General features: G+C 47.9%; 1 protein-coding gene across 1 annotated transcript; it reads right to left on the reverse strand.

Annotated features, from left to right (window-relative positions):
• Positions 1–11,228: 11,228 nt before the first annotated feature.
• Positions 11,229–20,324, reverse strand: RNF103 (ring finger protein 103). Its single transcript, XM_077280241.1, has 5 exons — positions 20,126–20,324; positions 18,331–18,589; positions 17,244–17,383; positions 13,971–14,086; positions 11,229–13,177 (listed from the first exon to the last, which is right to left on the reverse strand). The coding sequence occupies exons 2-5, from the start codon at positions 18,554–18,556 to the stop codon at positions 11,683–11,685; spliced, it is 1,977 nt and encodes a 658-aa protein (XP_077136356.1). The 5' UTR covers positions 18,557–18,589; positions 20,126–20,324; the 3' UTR covers positions 11,229–11,682.
• Between the last annotated feature and the right edge of the window lie 1,502 nt (positions 20,325–21,826).

Consider the following 21,826-nt stretch of genomic DNA (forward strand, 5'->3'; position numbering starts at 1 on the left):
AAGGAGAAAGGACAAACTTAATCCCGGACAGTGAGTGTCAGGATGAGTCTGCGGAGTTCAAACTGAGATGCAAAGGGTTAATCGTGCTGCTTAACCCCTCTGTGACCAGACCTTACTTTGTTTTTACTCTTCCCTATAACTGCTAGAACTTTTTATTTTAGTTATTTTTTAGTTATTTTTTCCCCATAACTGCTAGAACTTTTGTTTTTTTTCCTCTCCATGCTATAAACTTTTCTACTTATTTTTTTCCCTCTCCATATTTCAGCAGCTGTAACCTTTTTTTTTTCATTGCCGTGTCTGTACGAGGCTTTGATTTATACAGGGGAAATGGTTTTATTTTTCTGTATTTTTTATTTTTTTTTTAAAGGGGGGGTTCAAGTAAACAACTTTGCGATCTATATTCTTTACTTAGTACTTTATTTTTTATTTTATTTTAGCGTTTTTGTTTTTCATCATTTTCACGAAATAATTAGATCAATAAATGCTAGAGATAATTTTTGACGTCTCCGGCAGAGCAGATGATATTTGCTTTAAGGGCTCGTCCGCTCCTTTGTTTCAGTGTTAATGGTCCTAACATAAGACAACCCATCCCTTACGGGTGCCCGCCATTCCTCTGTGCTGCTGCCGCCGTCTCTTGTCAGTTTCCTGGCTTCCTGTTCTGTAGGCGAGTGTCAAGTGACCGCTGCAGCCAATGAGATGACGTCCCGCCAGCGCTGGGTCATCAGAAGCCACGGTGGGGACGATGGAAGGCCCCAGATTTGGGTTTACACCCTGCAGTCTCTGCTGATCATTACCACCGCCCCTCTGACCACTCCTCCTTCCTGGGGGGGGAAGAAATGGCAAATGGGCGTGGCTTGGGGGTGTGGTCAAAATTTGCCGCAGGGCTCGTAGTTTGTCCCTCTAGTTGGGAAGCATGGATAACATTGTAAATGTTAAGACTTTGCATGAACTTGATGTTTTTGAACTTCTGAAATATTTAGAATTGTACTTCATTAACATCCAACTAAAGTCACCGCAACGGCAGATTGTGCAAAACACAACTTTGAGTTATACAGTTTCCCAGGTAGTGAGACGCTGCCTGTGGAGCCACCAGGGGGTTTTATGTCTTGTTCCCACTTTGCTTTTTTTCCCACATTTTCCTCAGGAATTTGGAATGAAATATAGAACAGTAAACTCTCTTCTCGGTTGCATTTTTGGTGCAAATTTAATGCTTTGTTAAATGCATTTTTTTAGGGAAGACACATAGTGATTTTACATATCTTTTTTATAGGCTCCCCGTAGTAGTGTAAGGAGGAACCGCACAGACAAAAACCAAATCCAACATGCCGGGTCAGGGCCGTCATCAGGACATTATTGTCCTTACTGGCGTATGGGGCCCGGTGAGCAGAGGGGGCCTGGTCCGGACACTCTCTTTTTGCTTCTGCTCGCCGGGCCCCAGGGGCGCTTCAGTTAAAATCTATTGAAATGCGTGAAGGTTTCTTGCACGGCAATAGTTGTCAGCTGCCCTGGTCCGTGATTGGGTGGAATCTGTTCTCGGGAAACACATCACCGGCATATGACATCACTGCCACACGCTGCTAGATCATGGCCAAGTAAGGAGAAACTTTTGTTTACTTTTTTTTTTTGTACTGAATGCCGCAATATGGGGACAGATAAAGACACATGGGAGAACATATGGGGCAAGATGGGGGAACATATGAGGGCAGGATGGGAGACGCACGAGCAAGGATGGGAGGACACATGGGGCAGGATGGAAGATAGAAGGGACAGGTTGTGAGATAGAAGGGGCAGGATGGGAGACACATGAGGCAGGATGGGAGGAGACATGGGGCAGGATGGGAGACGCATGAGGCAGGATGGGAGACACATAGGGTCATCGTGTCCAACCACCTGCTCAATGCAGGATTCACTAAACCATCTCAGATGTCTGTCCAGCCTCTGTTTGAAGACTTCCATTGAAGGAGAACTCACCACCTCTCGTGGCAGCCTGTTCCACTCATTGATCACCCTCACTGTCAAAAAGTTTTTTCTAATATCTAATCTGTGTCTCCTCCCATTCAGTTTCATTCTGTTGCTTCTAGTGTTTACACTCAGTGAGAATAATGATGATCCCTCTACACTGTGATATCCCTTCAGATATTTGTAGACAGCTATTAAGTCTTCTCTTAGTCTTTTTTTTTTTGCAAGCTAAACATTCTCAGATCCTTTAACCGCTCCCCGTAGGACATGCTTTGCAGTCCGCTCACCATCCTAATCGCTCTTCTCTGAACTTGCTCCAGTTTTTCAAGGACTAATTTAAAATGTGGTGCCCAGAATTGGACACAGTATTCCAGATGAGGCCTGACCAAGGAGGAACAGGAAGGGATAATTATGTCATGTGATCTAGACTCTATGATTCTCTTGATACATCCTAGTACCGTGTTTGCCTTTTTTGCTGCATCACACTGTTGACTCATGTGCAGTCTGTGATCTATTAATAGAAAATTCCTGGGGCAGCCCTATGTGGGGTGTGCAGAGAAATGGGGGAAAAGCCTGTTTCCACAGGAAAATATCCAACAAAATCCACATGATTTGTTGTAGAGTTTCTGCTGTATATTTCTCTATAGTTATTACTGATCTGCTGTGTGATATAAACTTTTAAAGGATTTAAACAAAGCTCAGCATCTACATAACAATTGTTAATATGGTATAAGCCCACCATAAACGTTTCTTTCTTGCACTTTTGTGTCTCTGTTCATCTCCATTTGTCCCCCTGTATATCCAGCTTCACTCAGCAGAATGGGCGATTCTATTCTTTTCCCATTTCCCTGTAGTTCCCTGCTTCTTCTCAGTGCTGCAGGCCCCTCTCTCCGCTACCTGATAGTCCGGGCTCAGACAGGCGTATTTCATGATCCATATATGGATCTCACCCCTGAACTTACAGCCTTAGGCCGGCGTCACACTCAGCGTATGAAAATACGGTCAGTTTTTTACGGCCATAATACGCAGAAATGTTCCAAAAATAGTGATCCGTATGTCATCCGTAGGCAGGGTGTGGCAGCGTATTTTGCGCATGGCGTCCTCCGTATATAATCCGTATGGCTTGCAAAACCGACATCTAATGGATTTATGGGCTCAAATGTTCGTTAAAACATATATACAGTATATATATATATATATATATATATATATATATATATATATATATATATATGTCACTGAGACACACACACACATATATATATATATATATATATATATATATATATATATACTGTATTTATATTTAATTCAGCGCTAGATTGCAGAAAAGCCGGTAATTCAATTGCCGGCTTTTCATTTCTCCTTCACAAACCCGACATGATATGAGACATGGTTTACATACAGTAAACCATCTCATATCCCTTTTTTTTGCATAGTCCACACTACTAATTTTAGTAGTGTGTATGTGAAAAATTTGTGCGTTCTAGCTGGTAAAATAAACGGTTAAATCGTGGAAAAAATTGGCGTGGGCTCCCGCGCAATTTTCTCCGCCAGAGTGGTAAAGCCAGTGACTGAGGGCAGATATTAATAGCCTAGAGAGGGTCCATGGTTATTGGCCCCCCCTGGCTACAAACATCTGCCCCCAGCCACCCCAGAAAAGGCACATCTGGAAGATGCGCCTATTCTGGCACTTGGTCACTCTCTTCCCACTCCCTGTAGCGGTGGGATATGGGGTAATGAAGGGTTAATGTCACCTTGCTATTGTAAGGTGACATTAAGCCAAATTAATAATGGAGAGGCGTCAATTATGACACCTATCCATTATTAATCCAATAGTACGAAATGGTTAATAAAACACACACACACATTATTTAAAAGTATTTTAATGAAATAAAGACATAAAATAAAGTCCGTAAAACTCGCTAGTGTGATGCCGGCCTTATAGTCACACACTAGGCTGTAAGTTCTGGCATTGCAGTCTGTATACAGACCGTGAAATACGCCCATCTGAACCTGGCCTTAGTGATATATTTCACCATGGGCAATGTTTATTTTTATGGATGAGATGAGCATTGATAGTTTTGAATGTGATAGTGATTGTGATGCACAGTCTGACTAATATTCAATACTTCCTACCAGTGGAATTAGAGACAGATGGGCCCCTGTGCAAAATTTGGACCTGGACCCCCACCTGCATGTTGGTCAGATATATGGGCCCTGCGTTCTAGATCCTATAAAGTCATATGTGTTCACCCCCCAAGCAATAATGTCCCCCCATCCTGGCTTCTTTCTGTAATAATCTCCCCGATCCTGGTCTCCACCCTGTAATAATGTCCCCCAACCTGGCCTCTTTTTGTAATAATCTCCACCATCCTGGCCCCTTGCAGTAACAATGTCCATATCCTGGGTCCCTTCCCATAGTAATGCCCCCTGTCTTGGGCCCCGTCCAGGCATAATGTCCCCCATCCTGGGCCCCTCACTTAATAATGTCCAACATTCGGGGTCCCTTTCAGTAATAATGTACCCCATCCCAGAAGCCGGGAGCTGGTTTCGGCGTTCCGGCATGGCCAGCGCATGACATCACTGCCATACGTAGCCTGTCACGGGCAAGCTGATGTCTGCTGCCAGCCTCTGATTGGCCGAAATCAGCACGATGGATGGAATAAGCCTTTATAGTTTATAAAGTTATACCCATAGGAATAGATTTTTTGTCTCCGGAGTAACCCTTTAAGCATGTTGTGTTTGCGTCTTTAGAACCTACCGGCATTCACAATGGCATAAACGGCATTTCTCTTCCCACACCACAATGCTGCCATGGATCAGGGCAGTACGTCACTATTTTTGCACCATATTAAGATTTTATTTTTACTTAATAATGTACTAAACATTTGAAATTTTTACTTTTTTTTTTTTCATTTTTATCCCACTATGAGACATGACTGATCGCTCATACAATATGGATGTCCGTTATTGCCCGGCCATATTGTGAGTCAAGGCATATTGGGCAAATATACTGTACGCGGCTGACCTGGGAGGGTTCGTTAGTAGCCATGACAATCCCTCTGTGTCCCACAATCACGTCACAGCAGCACCAAAGAGGTGACAAAAGCATTAATTTGTCAACGTTGCTGTGGAAATTTCTGTTCCCACCCTAACCCCAGAACACCCACTATTATTAAGGTGTCTACATAAACCCTGGCCGCATACAGCCTAGAAAACCAGGGTCAAGCATGAAAATGGAGCCCTATCAGCGTAGATGCTATGGTCGTTATCAGGGGATCAGAGTTAGCTCTGACCCCGGCCTTTATGGAAAGGTGTAAGCTGTAATATAGTAAATCTCCGTACTTTTACATTTCTTTTCAGTAACTTCCAGGGCTAACTTCAGGGGGGAAAAAAATCACTGTAAGCACAAATGTCACAATTTATGAATAAATATTGTAAGATGGCCGCCGGACAGGACCTTGAGGGGAGATATGTATCATCGCAGTTGGTAGCTTCAGTGATGTGAGCTTGGAAAGCATGCTTCAGCACATATAGTGCTGAGAGAGTTGTTAGGTCATCCCTGGGCCGGGTTTTACGAGCAGTCAAAAGAGATGGGAGGGAAGGACTGCGCACATATCCTCATCCCAGAGGCGTGATATGGAAGATAAAATGGAGACGAGTGTCTGTGACTGAAGGTGGGGCGGCCTTCAGTGTGTTTACTAAAGGCACTGACCTGAGAGGGCGGACCCGCAGTGCTATATGGACTGTTATTTTCTGTTTGTTTTCACTTTGTGACAGAAACGGCTGTTCTTTTGTTTGCTTGTACTTAAGCAGATTTATGGAGGTAATAAATGTGACTGGACATTTTTTATGAAACCACTTCCTGTGCCTACCTCAAACTGCAACTCAGTGAGTACAAAACCTTACAATTGGTGCTAGAAGCACCGACATGAATCCCAAAGGGCTGTGTGACTGCCGCTGAGATACCGCACTTCCTGGGTGAAGGTGGCTACAGGGATGGAACAATGGTCGGACAAAACAGAGGAGCTGATCAAGCACCTGATCCTGAGCCAACAGAAGTAACACCAGAAGCATCGAGAGCAGCAGCAGCATAGGCAGATGGAACTCCGGGCGGGAGACGTCCGCAGCCCCAAATCCAGGTGATGACTCACACATGAGGAAGACGATAAGAAGAGCCTTACAAAAGATGACCCTGGGTGATGACATCGAGAAGTTCCTGGTGGTTTTTGAAAGGGTGTCGGAATGGAAGAAATTACCTTCAGAGCAGTGGGCGGGGGTTCTGGCACCATATTTAACAGGGGAACCACAGAAGGCCTATTATGACCTGACCTTGCAAGGCGCAAAAGAATACGCCAAGTTAAACGTTGAGTTCTTGGCGCGCTTAGGAGTGACTGACTGTAAGGGCCCAACGGGTGCACCATTGGGCCTGTTGCAGTGACATACTTCCCCAGTCCCAAATGTTTGATCTCCTTCATCTGGTCCAAAAATGGTTGCAACCTGAATCTTCTTCCCCAGCACAGATGGTGGAGAGGGTCATCATAGAAAGGTTAATAAACTCCCTACTGAGGCAGGTGCAATCCTGGGTTGTCCAAGGAGATCCCCGTAAGGGCTCATTTCCACTTGCGAGAAACACGTCCGTGTCTCGCATGTGGAAACCAAGCTGTGGCGCCCGCACTTTGGAGCGGAGCGTGCAGCTCCATGTGTTCCTATGCGGCCGCATGCTCCACTCTGGAGTGCCGGCGCCACAGCTTGGTTTCCACATGCGAGACACGGATGTGTTTTTCGCAAGTGGAAATGAGCCCTTATGCCGATGACCTAGTGAGCCTGGTGGAGAGGTACCAGGCGGTCGAGAGTTTCTTGGGGAAGCAAGGGTTCTTAGCATCTCCATACAGAGGTTCCCAAAGGGGCCTGACACCCAAAAGAGGGGAGCTAGAGCCACGTATGGGGGGCGTCCAAGAGCCCAGGAGGCGTCTGAGTTGTTGTCAAATGACCCATTCAATATGGTATCATACCCCAGGTCAAATAGCCGCCCATTGCCCCATGACAACCGAGCCAATGGACTGCAGCATAGGACGGCAATGCTTGTATTTTTCATATCCCGCCTGCAGTGCGGACCCTCAACCAGGCAAGGGGCCGCAGGCATGTCCCGTATCAGTGAACTGAGTACAAATGACTGTTCTGTTGGACTCAGGGAGTTTGATAACTGTAGTGACGGCCACAATTCCCCATCAGATGATTCCTGGGAAGATGGTGGGCGTCCGCTGTATCCATGGCAATGCTAAAGACTACCCTGTGGCCCAAGTGGTCATAAACACAAACTGGCACCGAGGCCCATGAGGTGGGCGTAGTCAAGGACCTATTGCACCGTTATAATAGGGCGGGAACTTGCATTGTTTTGGGACTTGTGGGGAAAATGGAGGACATCTCGTTGCCTGGACAACAGTCAGGTCGCTCCTAAAGAAACCTCATCACAGGCTGCAGCTGGCAGGTTTCCGTTTTTTGCGCTTGTTGGCGATGAGAATGAGGCAGCATCCCCAGAGGCAAACATCCATCACTCATCACTAAACTGTAGAAGTCCGGGGGAAACTTGGGATCCACCAAACTCAGGGATTTAACTCTAAAAAGGGGCATTTGATAATGTGATGGTACTTAATGGTGTTGCTCAAGAGCTGGGGATTGACACCTGATACCCATATTTTGCCGTGAATTGGAAGTTGATATATGGGGTCACCAAACTGACAGGGAAGGTAATAGAGAAGTTACTACTGCCAGGGACGTACAGACGCAAGGTGTTAGATATGACCCATACTCATGTATTAGGTGATCATCTAGGGGAAAAACCCCCCCCAGGAACAGACCCTTCAGAGATTCTACTGGCCCGGTTGTCACCATGATATTGTGAATTTCTGTACGTCCTGTCCCACCTGCCAGCTCATCTCCCCAGTGGCTCACTTCCGTAGCCCGTTAGTGCTATTGCCCATCATTGAGGTTCCTTTTGATTACATAGCCATGGATCTAATGGGACCCCTAGTCAAGTCTCCCATAGGGCAGCAGTATAGTTTGGTGGTACTGTACTATGCTACACAGTATCCCGAGGCCGTACCACTACGAAACTCCTCCACCAAGTGTTTAGCCCGGGAGTTGGTACATATCTTTTCTAGAGCAGGGTTGCCTAAAGAGATCCTAATGGACCAGGGGACCCCGTTTATGTCAAAGGTGATGATGGAGTTGTGCATAACCCTTCAAATCATACAACTCCGGCCCTCAGGCTACCATCCACAGACAGATGGCTTGGTGGAAAGGTTCAGTAAAACCTTGAAGACCATGTTGAAGAAGGTCATAGTGAAGGACGGACGAAACTGGGACTGTCTTCTGCCGTACCTTCTGTTCTCCATCAGAGAAGTCCCACAAGCCTTTACTGGATCCTCTCCTTTTGAGCTGTTGTATGGCGGATACTCCCGTTGAATCCTGGATGTAGCAAAGGAGACCTGGGAGGCAGAGTCTACACCTTACCGGAGTGTAATCAAACATGTGGCCCAGATGCAAGAGAGAATTGCCGAGGTGATGCCCATCGTAAAAGAACACCTCAAAGCACAAGAGGCACAGGTGAGGGTGTACAATAGATCGGCGAGGGTGAGACACTTCAGCCTTGGGGATTGGGTACTGGTGCTGGTACCTACGGTAGAGAGCAACTTCCTAGTCACAGGGCCCCTATGAAATGGTTGGAGGCATCAACTATAAAGTCCATGTTTGGTGGCTAAGCCTGAAGCTGATGTAGAAGAGGTTAAAGTGGCGGAGACGCTGTCACCTGCCCAAAAGCAAGTGCTAAGAGCTGCTACATCGGAACAGAGACCTGTTCTCAGTACTACCAGATTGTACAAAGATCATAGAAAGTATGAGTTTGTGATGGAGCATCATGTCTGGGTCAAATTGAAGCCATATTGGATTCCCGAAGCCCGTCGAGAGGTGATCTCGAAAGAGATGAAGCGGATGCTTAGCTTGGGAGTCATTGAAGAATTCAAGAGTGGCTGGTACTGTTCCAGAAATGACTATAGGAAGCTGAATGAGGTCTCTAAGTTCGATACGTACCCAATGCCCCGTGTCGAGGCTAGGGCCAGTGCGGTACATTATTACCCTTGACCTCACAAAAGGGTATTGGCAAATTCCCATGTCCCAAGATGCCAAGGAGAAGACTGCCTTCCCATCGCCAGGATGGATTCTTCCAGTACACAAGGATGCTGTTTGGGTTACAAGGAGCTCCAGCTACCTTGTAGAGAGCCATTGACCGTATACTAACTCCTCACAAGAGGTACACAGCGGACTACCTGGATGACATTGTGATCTTCAGCCACGACTGGGGAAGTAATCTAAGCAAAGTCCAGGCGATACTTGATGCTCTATGGAAGGCGGGGTTTTCCATAAACCCGAAGAAATATGCCATGTAAATGGAGAAAGCTAAATATTTGGGCTATGTTATAGACAGAGGCGAAATAAAGCACCAAATAAATAAAGTTGAGGTGCTCCAATTGGCCACAAGCTCTCTCAAAGAAGGTCAGAGCGTTCCTGGGCATTGTAGGCCATTACTACCAGTTTATCCCTAACTTTGCCATGATAGCTGCCTCTCTGACGGACCTCCTTAAAAGGGACAAAGTTGGCTATGGCTAAGTGGTCTCCAGAAGATGAGACGGCCTTCCAGGAACTGAAGCTAGCCCCGTGTAAACAGCCAGTGCTGGTGGCACCGGATTTCTCCAAGGAGGTTATGGTCCAGATGGATGCGTCAGATGTCGGGCTGGGCGCTGTCTTATCACAAGAGGTGAACTGGGAAGAGCACCCCCATAATGTATCCGAGTGGGAAGTTGTCATCCTGCGAGAAGAATTACTCCATAGTGGAGAAAGAATAGATGGCCATCAAGTAGGCGTTGGACACACTAAGGTATTACCTCAGGCAGGAAGATCAGGCTAGTGTTAGACCATGCCTCACTGAAGTGGATGAGGGAGAAGAAGGGGAACTTCCATGTGGAGCATAGGCCGGAGAAACTGCATGGTAATGCGTACGCTCTGTCGAGAGTCCACTGTTTGATGGTAGAAGGTGCCAAGGCCCCCAGCTTTAGGAGGGGGGGGGGGGTTATGTAAGATGGCCACCTATCTTTGACTGCAGATATGCATCATCGCGGTTGGTAGCTTTGGTAATGCGAGCTCGGAAAGCATGCTCCAGCACATATTGTGCTGAGAGAGTTATTAGGCCATTCCAGGGCCGGGTTTTACGAGCAGTCAAAAGAGATGGGTGGGAATGACCGCTCACATATCCCAACCCCAGGGGCATGGTTTGGCATATAAAATGGAGACCGAGTGTCTCATTCAGTATCTGTGTCTGGAGAGGTGTAGAGGCCTTCAGTGTGTTTACTAAAGACACTGACCTGAGCCGGTGGACCCCGCACTGCTATAGACTGTTTATTTTCCGTTTTCACTTTGTGCCAGAAAAGGCTGTTTTTTTGTTTGCTTGTACTTAAGCAGGTTTATGGAGCCAATAAACCTGACTGGACATTTTTAATGAAACTGCTTCCTGTGCCTACTCAAACTGTAGCTCAGCGACTACAAAACCCTAAAATATATAAAAGGCAAAAAGTTTTTTTGTCTGCTGGCTTGGATCCTGCATAGAAGTCAAATAATGGCATTTCATTTAGAAGATTTTAGAATTTTTTTTTTTTTTTTTTTTTATAATGAATCCCGTTTCTATGGGTTAGAACCGCAAATGCAACTGGATGTAAGAAAACTGTAAACCTTAATATTCAGTACAGGAATTAAGTCAGATATTTATGGGAACTGTCAGGAGATTTTGCTATGTAATCTGAGAGCACCACTATGTAGGGGAAGTGATCCTGATTCCAGTGATGTGTCACTTACTGGGCTGTTTTTTTTTTTCTGTTTCAATAAAATCAGTGTTTTATCAGCAGGATATTATCGCTACAGGACTAGGTGTCTAGTGCCTTCTGGTCCAGACACACCTCCACCACTGATTGGCAGAATTTTGTAGGCAGTGTCCGAAATCTCCCAATCAGTGGAGTGGGCGGAGTTATACAGAGCTCAGCATTCCAAGCAGAGAAAACTGATAGTTTACTGGGTGCAGCAGTTGTGATACAAAGTGACACATCGCTGGAATCAGGGTCTCAGGCCCTAGACCATGCTGCTGTCAGATTACATATCACAAACCTGCTGACAGATTCCCGTTAAAGATGAGCGGTTTGATTTACACCACAACAGGAGACTCTTGTTATATTTTTATTAAAAAGAAAAAAAAATAAAAAAAATAATGATAACACTTAAGTGAAATCTTGAGCCTTTCATTACATACCTTCACAAATGTATGAAAACACTGAGCGAGGAGAGAGAAGAAATGAAAGCGGTTGGGAAAAATAAAAAAAGTCAGAATTGTATTTTTTTTCTACAATTTGGCAGACAATTTTTCTTTTAAAAATAGGTTGAAATAGGAATATAATTTCTGAAAATCATAAAAATATTTTTTTTTCTCCCCCTTCCCGTTGCTTACATTAGGCATTTACACTTAAACACGCAAGGCAAGAAAAAAAATGAATCATGACGGAAACATAATGTGCAATAATTAGTCCACTGTACTCTGACAGGAAAGAAACAGGACATCAAACCACAGATACGAGAAATTACAGGCGGCCGGGAAGCTTCCAGATGGAAACACGGGTGTTAAGAGTGGGCAGGACCCGACACGGACGACATAGGTTGGGTGAAATTTTTCTTTTTGTAGGACGCCCATCGACACACCGGGCAGCAGTGTCTACCTCCGGCTAACCACATCACAATGCAGTTTTGGTGAAACACGTGACCGCACGGTAGACCCATAAGCAAAGAGGCGTCTTCGAAATTCTCCAGACACACGACGCATTCTGTACAGTGCAACATGTTCTCGGGCCACGAGGACCAGTCCGGTTCAGCGTTCTCCTTAATCGAGGTCCCGACATTTCTTCCACCTTGGCATGAGCAAGTCTGGTCGGAAGACTCCATGCATCCAGGAGGTTGACACCTTTCATTTTGGCATCGTTCAATTTCGGAGTCGCTGTCGCTTTCTTGTGAACTTTCAGACATATTTTCTTTGACGTGCCGATAATCGTGAAAGTGCCAGGTTGGTAGGTTTTTGATGTAATCTGTGGGGATCAGAGGATGAAGCCATAAATCTGGAAAGGCTAAACGTTCGAGAAAAAGTTCCGGATCTTCATCCCAATTGGAATTAATGGGAAAGTGATGAAACGAAGCGATTGGATTGAAGAGGTAACTGGTGTACCAGTCCCAAAGGCTGGACAGCCACTCCAGATTATTAGCGTTGGCTTCATCGGTGTTATTATTGCTCCGTCTCTTCTTCTCGAAGTAATCGATGAGCAACCCGTGGCCGAGATAGGTGCCTAAAAAAAGAGCGGGGTGAGAAGAGTAGAACATCCAGTCGGCTCTGACCCATGATGCTAAAGTGGTGGTGTTGGAGTAGCGGAGTAGTTTGAGGCTGTACTCGTAAAAGCTATCAAGGTAAGGAAGCTGGAGAAAACCTAAAACTGGTAACCATGAAATGATGAGCAAGGAGTTGTAGGTCCCTAAAGTGCTGATCAGGACCACAAATCTCTTTATGGTGGCTCCTTGGGTAATAAATAAGTCCATCCAGGCCATGAGGTTCACCAGAACCAAACTGAGCACAAACAAGTCATTGACTTCCGGTTGTAAAGTGCGAAGGAAGGAATCCATGGCTCTCAGGGAGACGTATTCCCCTGTATTATTCCCATACTTGTAGATTCCCTCCGGCGTTTTCAGAACGTAGGATGGCGTCCTGGAGATGCCGATTTCAGCCGTGTAACTCGTATTGTCCCAGTTTGCCACATTGACGAATATGAATTCTACTCTTCCGGTGAACTTGACGCTCAGCGCGGAGAAGAAAGCTGGAGGCTGATCGAGATTTGCAAACAGGTACAGCTTGACCTTGTACTGGTCGCTCCGGTTCCACTCTTCCTTCAGGTGTTCGGAGTTGTAGATGGTCTTGATGCGCGACGCTGCGTGGGCCGTGATCCACTTGAAAATGTGCTCCGTTTCGATCTTGCGGCCGCTGTACTCTTTCAGCATGACTTTCCCCTTCGAGTGGTTGGTTTGGGGCACGGACATTATGAGGGTTGATCTCATCCATCCTCGCTTCCTACAATATCTGGAGATAGGAAGAACCAAGAACAGATTAGACTCTCGTAAGAATAGGTCGATGTGTAAAATTAGGGATATCGCATTGGAACAAAGCAGTGAGGAGTTTAATTAAGACTAGTGCAAAAGAAAAATTGTGGAGAAACCCTTTAAGTTGCTGCTTCTTCCATTGGGCCATGGAATATGACTGGGCTCTACGGACAACTGTTTTGCCTTTTCTTTTGCCCTACGCTTTCTCTCCCATGTCGATTTTCTTTATCCTTAAGAAAATAATTGAATAGGCCATTAATATCAAATAGGCCTTCGTGTCCACACTGCTCCTCGGTGGCAGCCGGAGGACCAGGGTAGTCTTCACTTCTGCAGTCGGCATTTTCGTCCCGGCATCCTGGGCATCTCTGGAGTTTACTAGTCTCCACAAAGTGTCAAAGTTGTCGGCCCTCGTGAATGCAACAGGACCCAGGATGCCGGGACGCAGATGGCGAGTGCAGAAGTGAAGGCCACCCGGGTCAGGCAGTCACGGTGGGCAAAGTGGCCAGCACAAATCTTTTTGCTGAACTGTAATATCAGGCATTACTATTCAGTAGGCATCCGGTGTGTGTACCCTCTGCTCAGCTGAATTTGGGCCCATCCCCATTGCCTCATTATTTTGAAGGCAGACAGTCTTGACAAACTTTTCCATTTTCTTTTGCTCGGTTTTAGCTAAACGGATCAGTCCGTGGACTATAACGCCGCTCACTAAGGGCAGCGTACTCAGACGACATCATGTGATGGGACCAGTAACAATGCTTGGATGCAGCACTCGCCTCGGATCGCTGGAGCAGTTGAACGTTCCCGTCCGGATGCCGAATTTGGTCACTTTTTTCACCATTTTCTCCCAATGGACTTTACTCACAAGAGGACTCCTGTCGTGTGCGACCACCTGGAAGTGATGAGAGAGGCGACAACATGACGAGACCGTAATAAAGAGAATAAGAGATAACAATAAGGGCGCAGTCAGACTGCCATATACAGAGGACCCCGGAGCTCGGACTGGCCGGCGGCTCTACCGACCAGAGAACAGAAAGATACGCAGCTGTCAGGCTCGGGACAGGAGGGTCGCCGGCCAGTCTGTGCATTGTGGTCCGATTTATATGGCCGTCTGACTGCGCCCCAAAGCAAAGTGACCGGTGTCTACACCCATCAAACCACACGATGGTCGGTGACCAATTTCCTGCATCGAAGGTTTCTCTCCATAGAATAGGTCATCGTTTTCTGATCGCAGGGGGTCTGACCACTGTGACCCCACCAACTACAAAACTGGCCGGCCATAGATTGTCTAAGAGACTGCTCCTCAGCCATCTCCGGCAGTCCCATAGAGAGGGGATAAAGCAGAGTTGCACGTGACAGATCACAGCCCCATTCAGTGGAGAGCCCCTTTCTTGGGACTGGCGGTGTCCCATCAGTGCAGCCCCAAGAAATTACTAAGTTATTCCCTATTTATAGGATGGGAGACAAAGTATAAACTCTTCAACCCCTTAAAGAAAAATCACAGTCTCGTATGAAGCTCAGCCTGGGATTCACCGGAGTACTGACATGGCAGATACAGGGGCCATCGGGGAACCCCACAATTGGGGTGCGAGGGATGTCAAATGGGCGCACAAAATTCAGGAGCTCCAGACGCTCCTCCATACACAGTCACCATTACATCCCAGAAGATTAGATTAATTCTGCCAGAACCCCATGCAGCCGGCAATTACAGCTGCAGTGTTTTAAAAGACAACCAGGGACTATAGGGAGCGATGTGACTAGTCCGGCACTGCCCGCCCTGCTCAAGATGATTGACAGGTCTCTCCCAATAGCTCCCAGCCAGCTTCTTAAAACTAGGTTCAAAGTAAAATATACAAAGTGGGGGTTCTGATTTGCCTCTCTAGCAATCCTACAAGCTGCGCTCACTGAAATTTTGCTTGGTCTTCCAGACCTTATCTTGACCTCCATTGTTACTGATAAATGCAATTTCTTAATTGCATTTCGAACTGAGGAAAGGGCAACTTGAAAACGCTTTTCTATCTTTTTATAGCCCTCTCCTGCTTTGTGGGCCTCCTTCATTTTCAGAGTGCTAGGCAGCTGCTTAGAAGAACCTATGGCTGTCGATTTTGGGCAAAAGGTTAGAGGAGGCTGGGTTTTTATAAAGCTGGGAAATTTGCATCACCCGGCCTTTCCTAATTATTATGGTGAAGAAGCCATAACCCTAACAGGCTTATTAATGTCTGAAACCTTGGTCAAAGTTATCTGAGCACACAAATCTCCAAGGGTGCCCAAACTTTTGCACCAACCCATTTTCCTTTTTAAAAATTTTAAAATGTAAAAAAATAGCAATATATTTTTGCTGGCCTAAAATACAAAGGAAATGTGTCATCTGTAACTTTAGGCCTTTTAGACGTCATTTCATCTTCAACTTGCTTAACTGTTCACAATAACAGTAATTTTGACCAGGGGTACCCAAACTTTTACATATAACTCTCTCTATAATATAAATATATATATATATATATATATATATATATATATATACACACACACACACACACATATATACACACATATATACACACATATACACTCTTGGATCACATATAATTATTTATTTTTTTACAGATGCATTGCAAATATTATCTTAGAACATCACAGCCCGGCCTAAAGAACATTCGTTGTGTTCTACAAGTTGTTGTGATTCTAGTGGCGCCAAATGCAACGACATTGCACGCACCGTCTCACCTAGAAGCAAACACAAGCTGCATATAACAAAGGAGGCAATGCTGGCAAACAGGATCACGGGTCACTGCCAAAACGGGCTTTTCTTTTCTTTTTTATCCTAGTACTTGGCCGTGCACTTGCGGAATTAAAGGCGCTGTCCCATCATATTAGACGACCTGAACTGCGTCTACACAAGGCAGAGGGCGGCCTCCATCCTGGAGGAGCCTGTCATGTAATACCACATTATTCCTATAGTGGTCACTGCAGCTTTCTTTAGCGACTGATCGATCGCTGGGGATTTCAGTCACCAAAACGGATTTAAAATCAAAAAAGAATGATCTAGAAAGTATAATAAATCCCGAGATCTCATTGTATGATGGAAATACCCTGGGATCTGGCACGAAGGAAATGCTTTACAGGCACTGTCTGCAGGAGGAATGTGAACTTGCACCTATTCTGGGTGCATATATGACTCATTCATACTGGGTGCGACCAAATCTCAAGCGCTAATTCCTGATTATCGTCTCATCTATGCCTTAAGCTTTGGCCATCTATGGTTGTTGGAAAGCATTTTTTCTAATAATGACATCAGTAAGACAGGTGTCATGATCGAGACCGGGTTTTGGGTCTGGTCATGTCAGGGGTTAACTTTCTCTGCCTCGTTCTGGTGTCATCCTGCAGGCAGTGCCAGTTATATTTCCTGCCTACGGCGTTTGTAGCTGGCACTGGTGAGACCCTGATTTGTACTGCTGCATTTAGCTGTCTTTGCCCGTGTCTGTTCATTCCTCTCTCCCCGCCCTCCTCTGTGTTTCCCTCTGTGTTTGGATTGCCCGGTACTCGACTCTGCTTTGGCTCTGACCTGATTCTGTCTCTTCCCTCTGGTACTTCTGCTATGGGCCGTTACTGACCTTTTTGTGCTCCTCTGACTCTATGTTTGGGATTTCCTTTGGTACTACGCTACTCTCTGGTATTGATCCGGCTTGTCTGACTATTCTGCTGCCACCTGGTGGTAGCCTAGCTGCAGTTCTGCTGGTCTGCTCTGAGCAGGTTTTCAGCCCTCTCTCCACTCTGCTGCCATCTAGTGGAGTTTGCATTTAACTGAAGTGCTGCAGCGTGACAACAGGAAGCAGTTGCAAATATTTTGGAAAAAGAAAATTAATTTTAATTAAAGGGGATGTCCATAACTGGATAACGCCCCCTTAACTGCTTCATAAGAAAAAGAGAAAAGCCTCATGTCCTGGATCGGTGTCGTTCCTGCATTGTGAGCGCTGTGTCCCCCAACCATCACGTGACATTGTTAGGTTATGAAACCGCTGCAGCTAATCAGAGGTGTAAGCCGTTACCTGCACCAGCCAGATGCCGTCCTTCGTGTCCTCCACCAGCTCATAAAAGTGCATTTCTCCACTGAAGTTGGTGCTGGATCCGGCTTCGGAGGCCTCTTCTTCCTTTAAGGCGGAGTACAGCTCCCCTTCCACAAGATCTCCTGGTAAAGACAGTCACATTGTACAATACACCAATAGGCAAAACAGCAGATGCACAATCACTGCAGACCGTGCTAAAGTCAGAGCGAGGGCGGCGCAGACAACGGAAACATAAGGCGTCTGATCAAAACGTACAATGAAACAAAAACAACACCAACACACAAGTAAAATGTCTCTACGTCCCTGACTCATTACTCGATTCCTGCTCTGCACCTTTGTTTTGATGCTTCCACGTGTGAAGGACTACAGGTCCCCATGACTCTTTCCGTCTGGCCAACTGTATATTGCCTCTAGTTACAGCCACCTGATGTCTCACTATTAGAAGGTGTCAGATGCTCTGGGATCCTGCGTCTCACTGACGGCACTACGGGCTCCCCAGTATGTGACACATGATCCCTCCAGAGACAGCAAATGTGGGGAGCGAGGAGCAGTGGGGGGGGAGCAATGATCAGAAGAGAGACAGATTTTAGGGAAGGGAAGAGCGGAGATATCCAGAGTGCCAGACTTCCCCAAGCTAGAGATAATAACCTGGAGTCTGGTTATAAAGCTGCATGGAAGACAGGCCTGCCTAGCACCTAAGCTACGTACAGCGACCTCCGGCGCGCGTCTCCCCTCCGCGCACAGCGACCTCCGGCGCGCGTCTCCCCTCCGCGCACAGCGACCTCCGGCGCGCGTCTCCCCTCCGCGCACAGCGACCTCCGGCGCGCGTCTCCCCTCCGCGCACAGCGACCTCCGGCGCGTGTCTCCCCTCCGCGCACAGAGACCTCCGGCGCGCGTCTCCCCTCCGCGCACAGAGACCTCCGGCGCGCGTCTCCCCTCTCTGTCACCAACCTCCCTTTGTTATTCTGCGCCAGCCAGCGGTGCCCTCCCCACACAGCGCCAGCCAGCGGCGCCCTCCCCACACAGCGCCAGCCAGCGGCGCCCTCCCCACACAGCACCTTTCTGTTACCTGATTTCTCTACCAGTTCCCGGACATCTCTCTTTTCCGGAAGCCCAGAGTACCCCAGTCCCCGACATTCCAAGATGGTCTTCAGCTGATGAAAGCTTAGCGTCACTGGGTCCACGAGCTGGCTGGCAAAAATACCCGTCTCATACCACACGATGGTCTCAAAGAACCTTGCCAGGACGAAGAGGATGAGAAAGTAGAGGAGGAGGAGTAAGAGCTTCAGCCACATCTTGCCAGTCTTGGTGGAGGCAGCGGATCTGCCCTGCGGGATAAGACACAGGTACAGCGGGTGTTAATAAAAACAACATCGGGACGTCACACAATTATTTAATCATCCCAACATCCTCCCCGGAGGCTGCGGAGATGTGTGATGAGTGCACAGCCTGCACGTGCCATGAATAACGATGTACAACGTGTGCAGGAATGTAATGGTGACACCTCCACCACAGCATCTGCAGCCGCATGCTCTAACACTAAACTAGTACAGATGTCCGCTGACTGTGGGGACAGGCCAGAGCAGGTCACGGGGGTCAGGGGGAGACAGGCAGCGGTCCAAGCTGGGGCGGTAAAAGCGGGTCAGGGAGGACACGGGCCAAAGCAATCCTAGCGGGTCAGGGGGGACAGGCCAGAACGATCCTAGCTGTTCAGGGGGGACAGGCTAGAGCGGCCTGGGGGCGAGTCAAGGGGTGCGGGGGGTGAGAGGCCTGTATGGTCCATGCGGCTCAGGGGTTGGGGGGACAGGCCTGTATGGTCCAAGTGGCTCAGAGGGGAGACAGGCCAGAGCGGTCCTAGCGGGTCAGAGGGGGGGAAGACAGGACAGAGCGGTCCTAGCGGGTCAGAGGGGACAGGCCAGAGCGGTCCTACAAGGTCGGGGGGAGGGGAATCAGGCTGGGGCAGGGCGGCTTCTCAGCTATCGGAGCTGTATGTATATAAACATTTACAAGCCTGGTAACCGCAGAGCTCCGGCCGCACATCACATGGGACAAAACTTGTTTTACTGGAATCTCAGGGTGACAAAACTAACGACAACTGCTCAGACGAAACGCGAAAGGAGGGGGTTGGGGGATTCCTGCCAGTGACTGTGTGGCGGGGAGGTCGGCCATGTCTGTCACCAGTCGTCCACTGTTCTACATTCTGTATAATCTTCATTATTGTATATCAGGCAGGAGAAGGAGCCGACAACTGACAACCCCCGGCCACCAGAGGGCGTCGTTCCTCTGTTATTCCTCCTGGAAATGTATAACACTGAAACGTGAGCAATAAATCTTATTGATAAGAGGACGGGGCAGCGCAGGGGACAGGGCAGCGCAGGGGACGGGGGCAGCGCAGGGGACGGGGGCAGCGCAGGGGACAGGGCAGCGCAGGGGACGGGGGCAGCGCAGGGGACGGGGGCAGCGCAGGGGACGGGGGCTGCGCAGGGGACGGGGGCTGCGCAGGGGAGCTGTGAGCGGATGGAGACATTTTGAGGAGGAATAACAGAGGATTTGTGTCTCAGAGCACCAATCTCACTAACAGGCGCTCTGCATAGGCAGAGACTGGGATGACAGAGCTGACTGCAGAGTTTTGTTATCTCGGTCACTTGCTATGCAGAGCACTGCAGCACATGACAAACTCATCTCCACCGCTGCGCTCTGCATAGGGAGCCAAGTGCAGCCCCTACATGTGACTCTGAGGGGAGCTAGTGAGGCAGGACACGGGGGGATACATGAAACGTGGCAGCTGCAGGACTTCGCGTACAGAGCCCCCAGCAGGTTTACACCGTGCCCAGGACGAGCCTCCCCCGGCCCGCACCCCCTACCTCATCAGCGGCTGGACGGAAGGTAAGGCGGAGCGGTGTCTCAGGCGCTGCAGAGCACGACGCCCGCGTCCATCGCCGGCCGCTCCGCTGTCACGGACGACGATCTCCGGGCTGCGATCAGCTGAGCAACAAGACAGCTGTGACGTCACCGCGACCTCCGACCCCGGCTGTGTGTATGGCTCTGTGTTTGTGGGCGGGGACTAACCATAGAGAGCAGCTGAGAGCTAGAGAGAACACGACTCACCATAGATACGGGGGAGAGACGGCCAGACAAGACAGAGAAATCACACATAGGTGCAGCGCCACTGTGGCCGGATGTGGTAACTGACACAGAATACGTTGCTTTATAGGATGAGGATTAATGAGAAAATCAGGATTCATAGCAACAGTAATAATAATAACAACAATAATAATAACAGTAATAATAATACCATCAATAATAACAGTAATAATAATAGTAATAACAGTAATAATAATAACAACGGTAATAATAATAACAACAGTAATAATAATAGTAATAATTACAATAATAACAGTAATAATAGTACTTATTATTATTTATTTATATAGCACCATTGATTCCATGGTGCTGTACATGATAATGGGTTACATACAAGTTACAGATATCATTTACAGTAAACAAACTTACAATGACAGACTGGTACAGAGGGGCGAGGACCCTGCCCTTGCGGGCTTATGCAGCGCCCCCACTGCCGCAGGGTCGAGGGGTACCCGGTACCGGGCCTCTGAGTCTCTGTTCTGGGGTTGTCACGGTGGCTAGACCTGGTCCGTGACCCTGCTGAGGGGCGTACAATGAAGGTGGAGGTATGGGATGTCGTTATGGTGCGGTGTAGTGCCGGTCGCGGTAAATAACGAGGACACCAGGTTGCAGTCTCTTTACCTCTTTACTGAAGGCTTCAGGGTCCTCAGTCCGGAGTACGGTTAACCAGGCTGCGCAAGTCCGGCCGGTCCGATGGCACCTCCAGAGCTCCCTTTGCAGGTGGAAATCTGTGCCTACCTTCCTGCGCTTGTGTGTTGTGGTCCTCCCCTGCTGTGCTTACGGGATAGTCCTCACAACTGTTGTGTCTGTTTCTCGTGTTCCCTCACAACTCGATTCTGATGTTCTTTCACGTCCCCCAGATCTTGTGGTTAGGACGCACCCGTATGACGGGGAGGCTCGGAGCTCTTCCGGGACTCTAGCGTCGCCCCACTCCTGTTGTTACCCCCCTGTGTCTTCCTAGGTCAATTGGGTGAGACAGCCCGCCTGTAACTGACTGTCCTGCCGTAGGTTTGAAGTTTGGCTTGGAGCTCTATACTTCCTCGGCGTTCCGGCCACCGGTTATGCGCCTCAATAGGATGTTGTCTCGTCTTACAGCACGACTCCTACTGGTATTTCTCCTTGTTGCGTTGATCTCGTTTCTCACTCAGCACAATAAACCTCGCTTCTTGTCCTTTCTTAGGGTACCGCCGCTATATCGTGCAGGCGCGGTCCCGTAACGTTCTCTCTGTTTGCTAGGCCTCTGTCAGGATCCCACCCCTGACAGGGACCCCTCCGAATCTTCCCCTACAACACCCTCTGCCACAAGGTGTTGCCTGGTTCCAACCCAGTCAGCTTTCTCTCTAACTTCCTGCCTAACTCCCAGTTTTACCAGATTGTGAGGAGTGGCCTAATAAATAGAACCCTTAGCTCCCCCTGGAGGC

Source organism: Ranitomeya variabilis, chromosome 1 (genome assembly GCF_051348905.1).
Source record: "Ranitomeya variabilis isolate aRanVar5 chromosome 1, aRanVar5.hap1, whole genome shotgun sequence".
Classification (NCBI taxonomy): Eukaryota; Metazoa; Chordata; class Amphibia; order Anura; family Dendrobatidae; genus Ranitomeya; species Ranitomeya variabilis.

Excerpts from the sequence above, each read along its gene's own strand:
- RNF103 (XM_077280241.1), bottom strand. The coding sequence starts at position 18,556 with ATGTGGCTGAAGCTCTTACTCCTCCTCCTCTACTTTCTCATCCTCTTC. Across the intron at positions 17,384-18,330 it reads GGAACTGGTAGAGAAATCAG|GAGATCTTGTGGAAGGGGAG; the intron begins GTAACAGAAAGG and ends TGTCTTTACCAG. Across the intron at positions 13,178-13,970 it reads AACTGCTCCAGCGATCCGAG|ATATTGTAGGAAGCGAGGAT; the intron begins GCGAGTGCTGCA and ends TCCTATCTCCAG.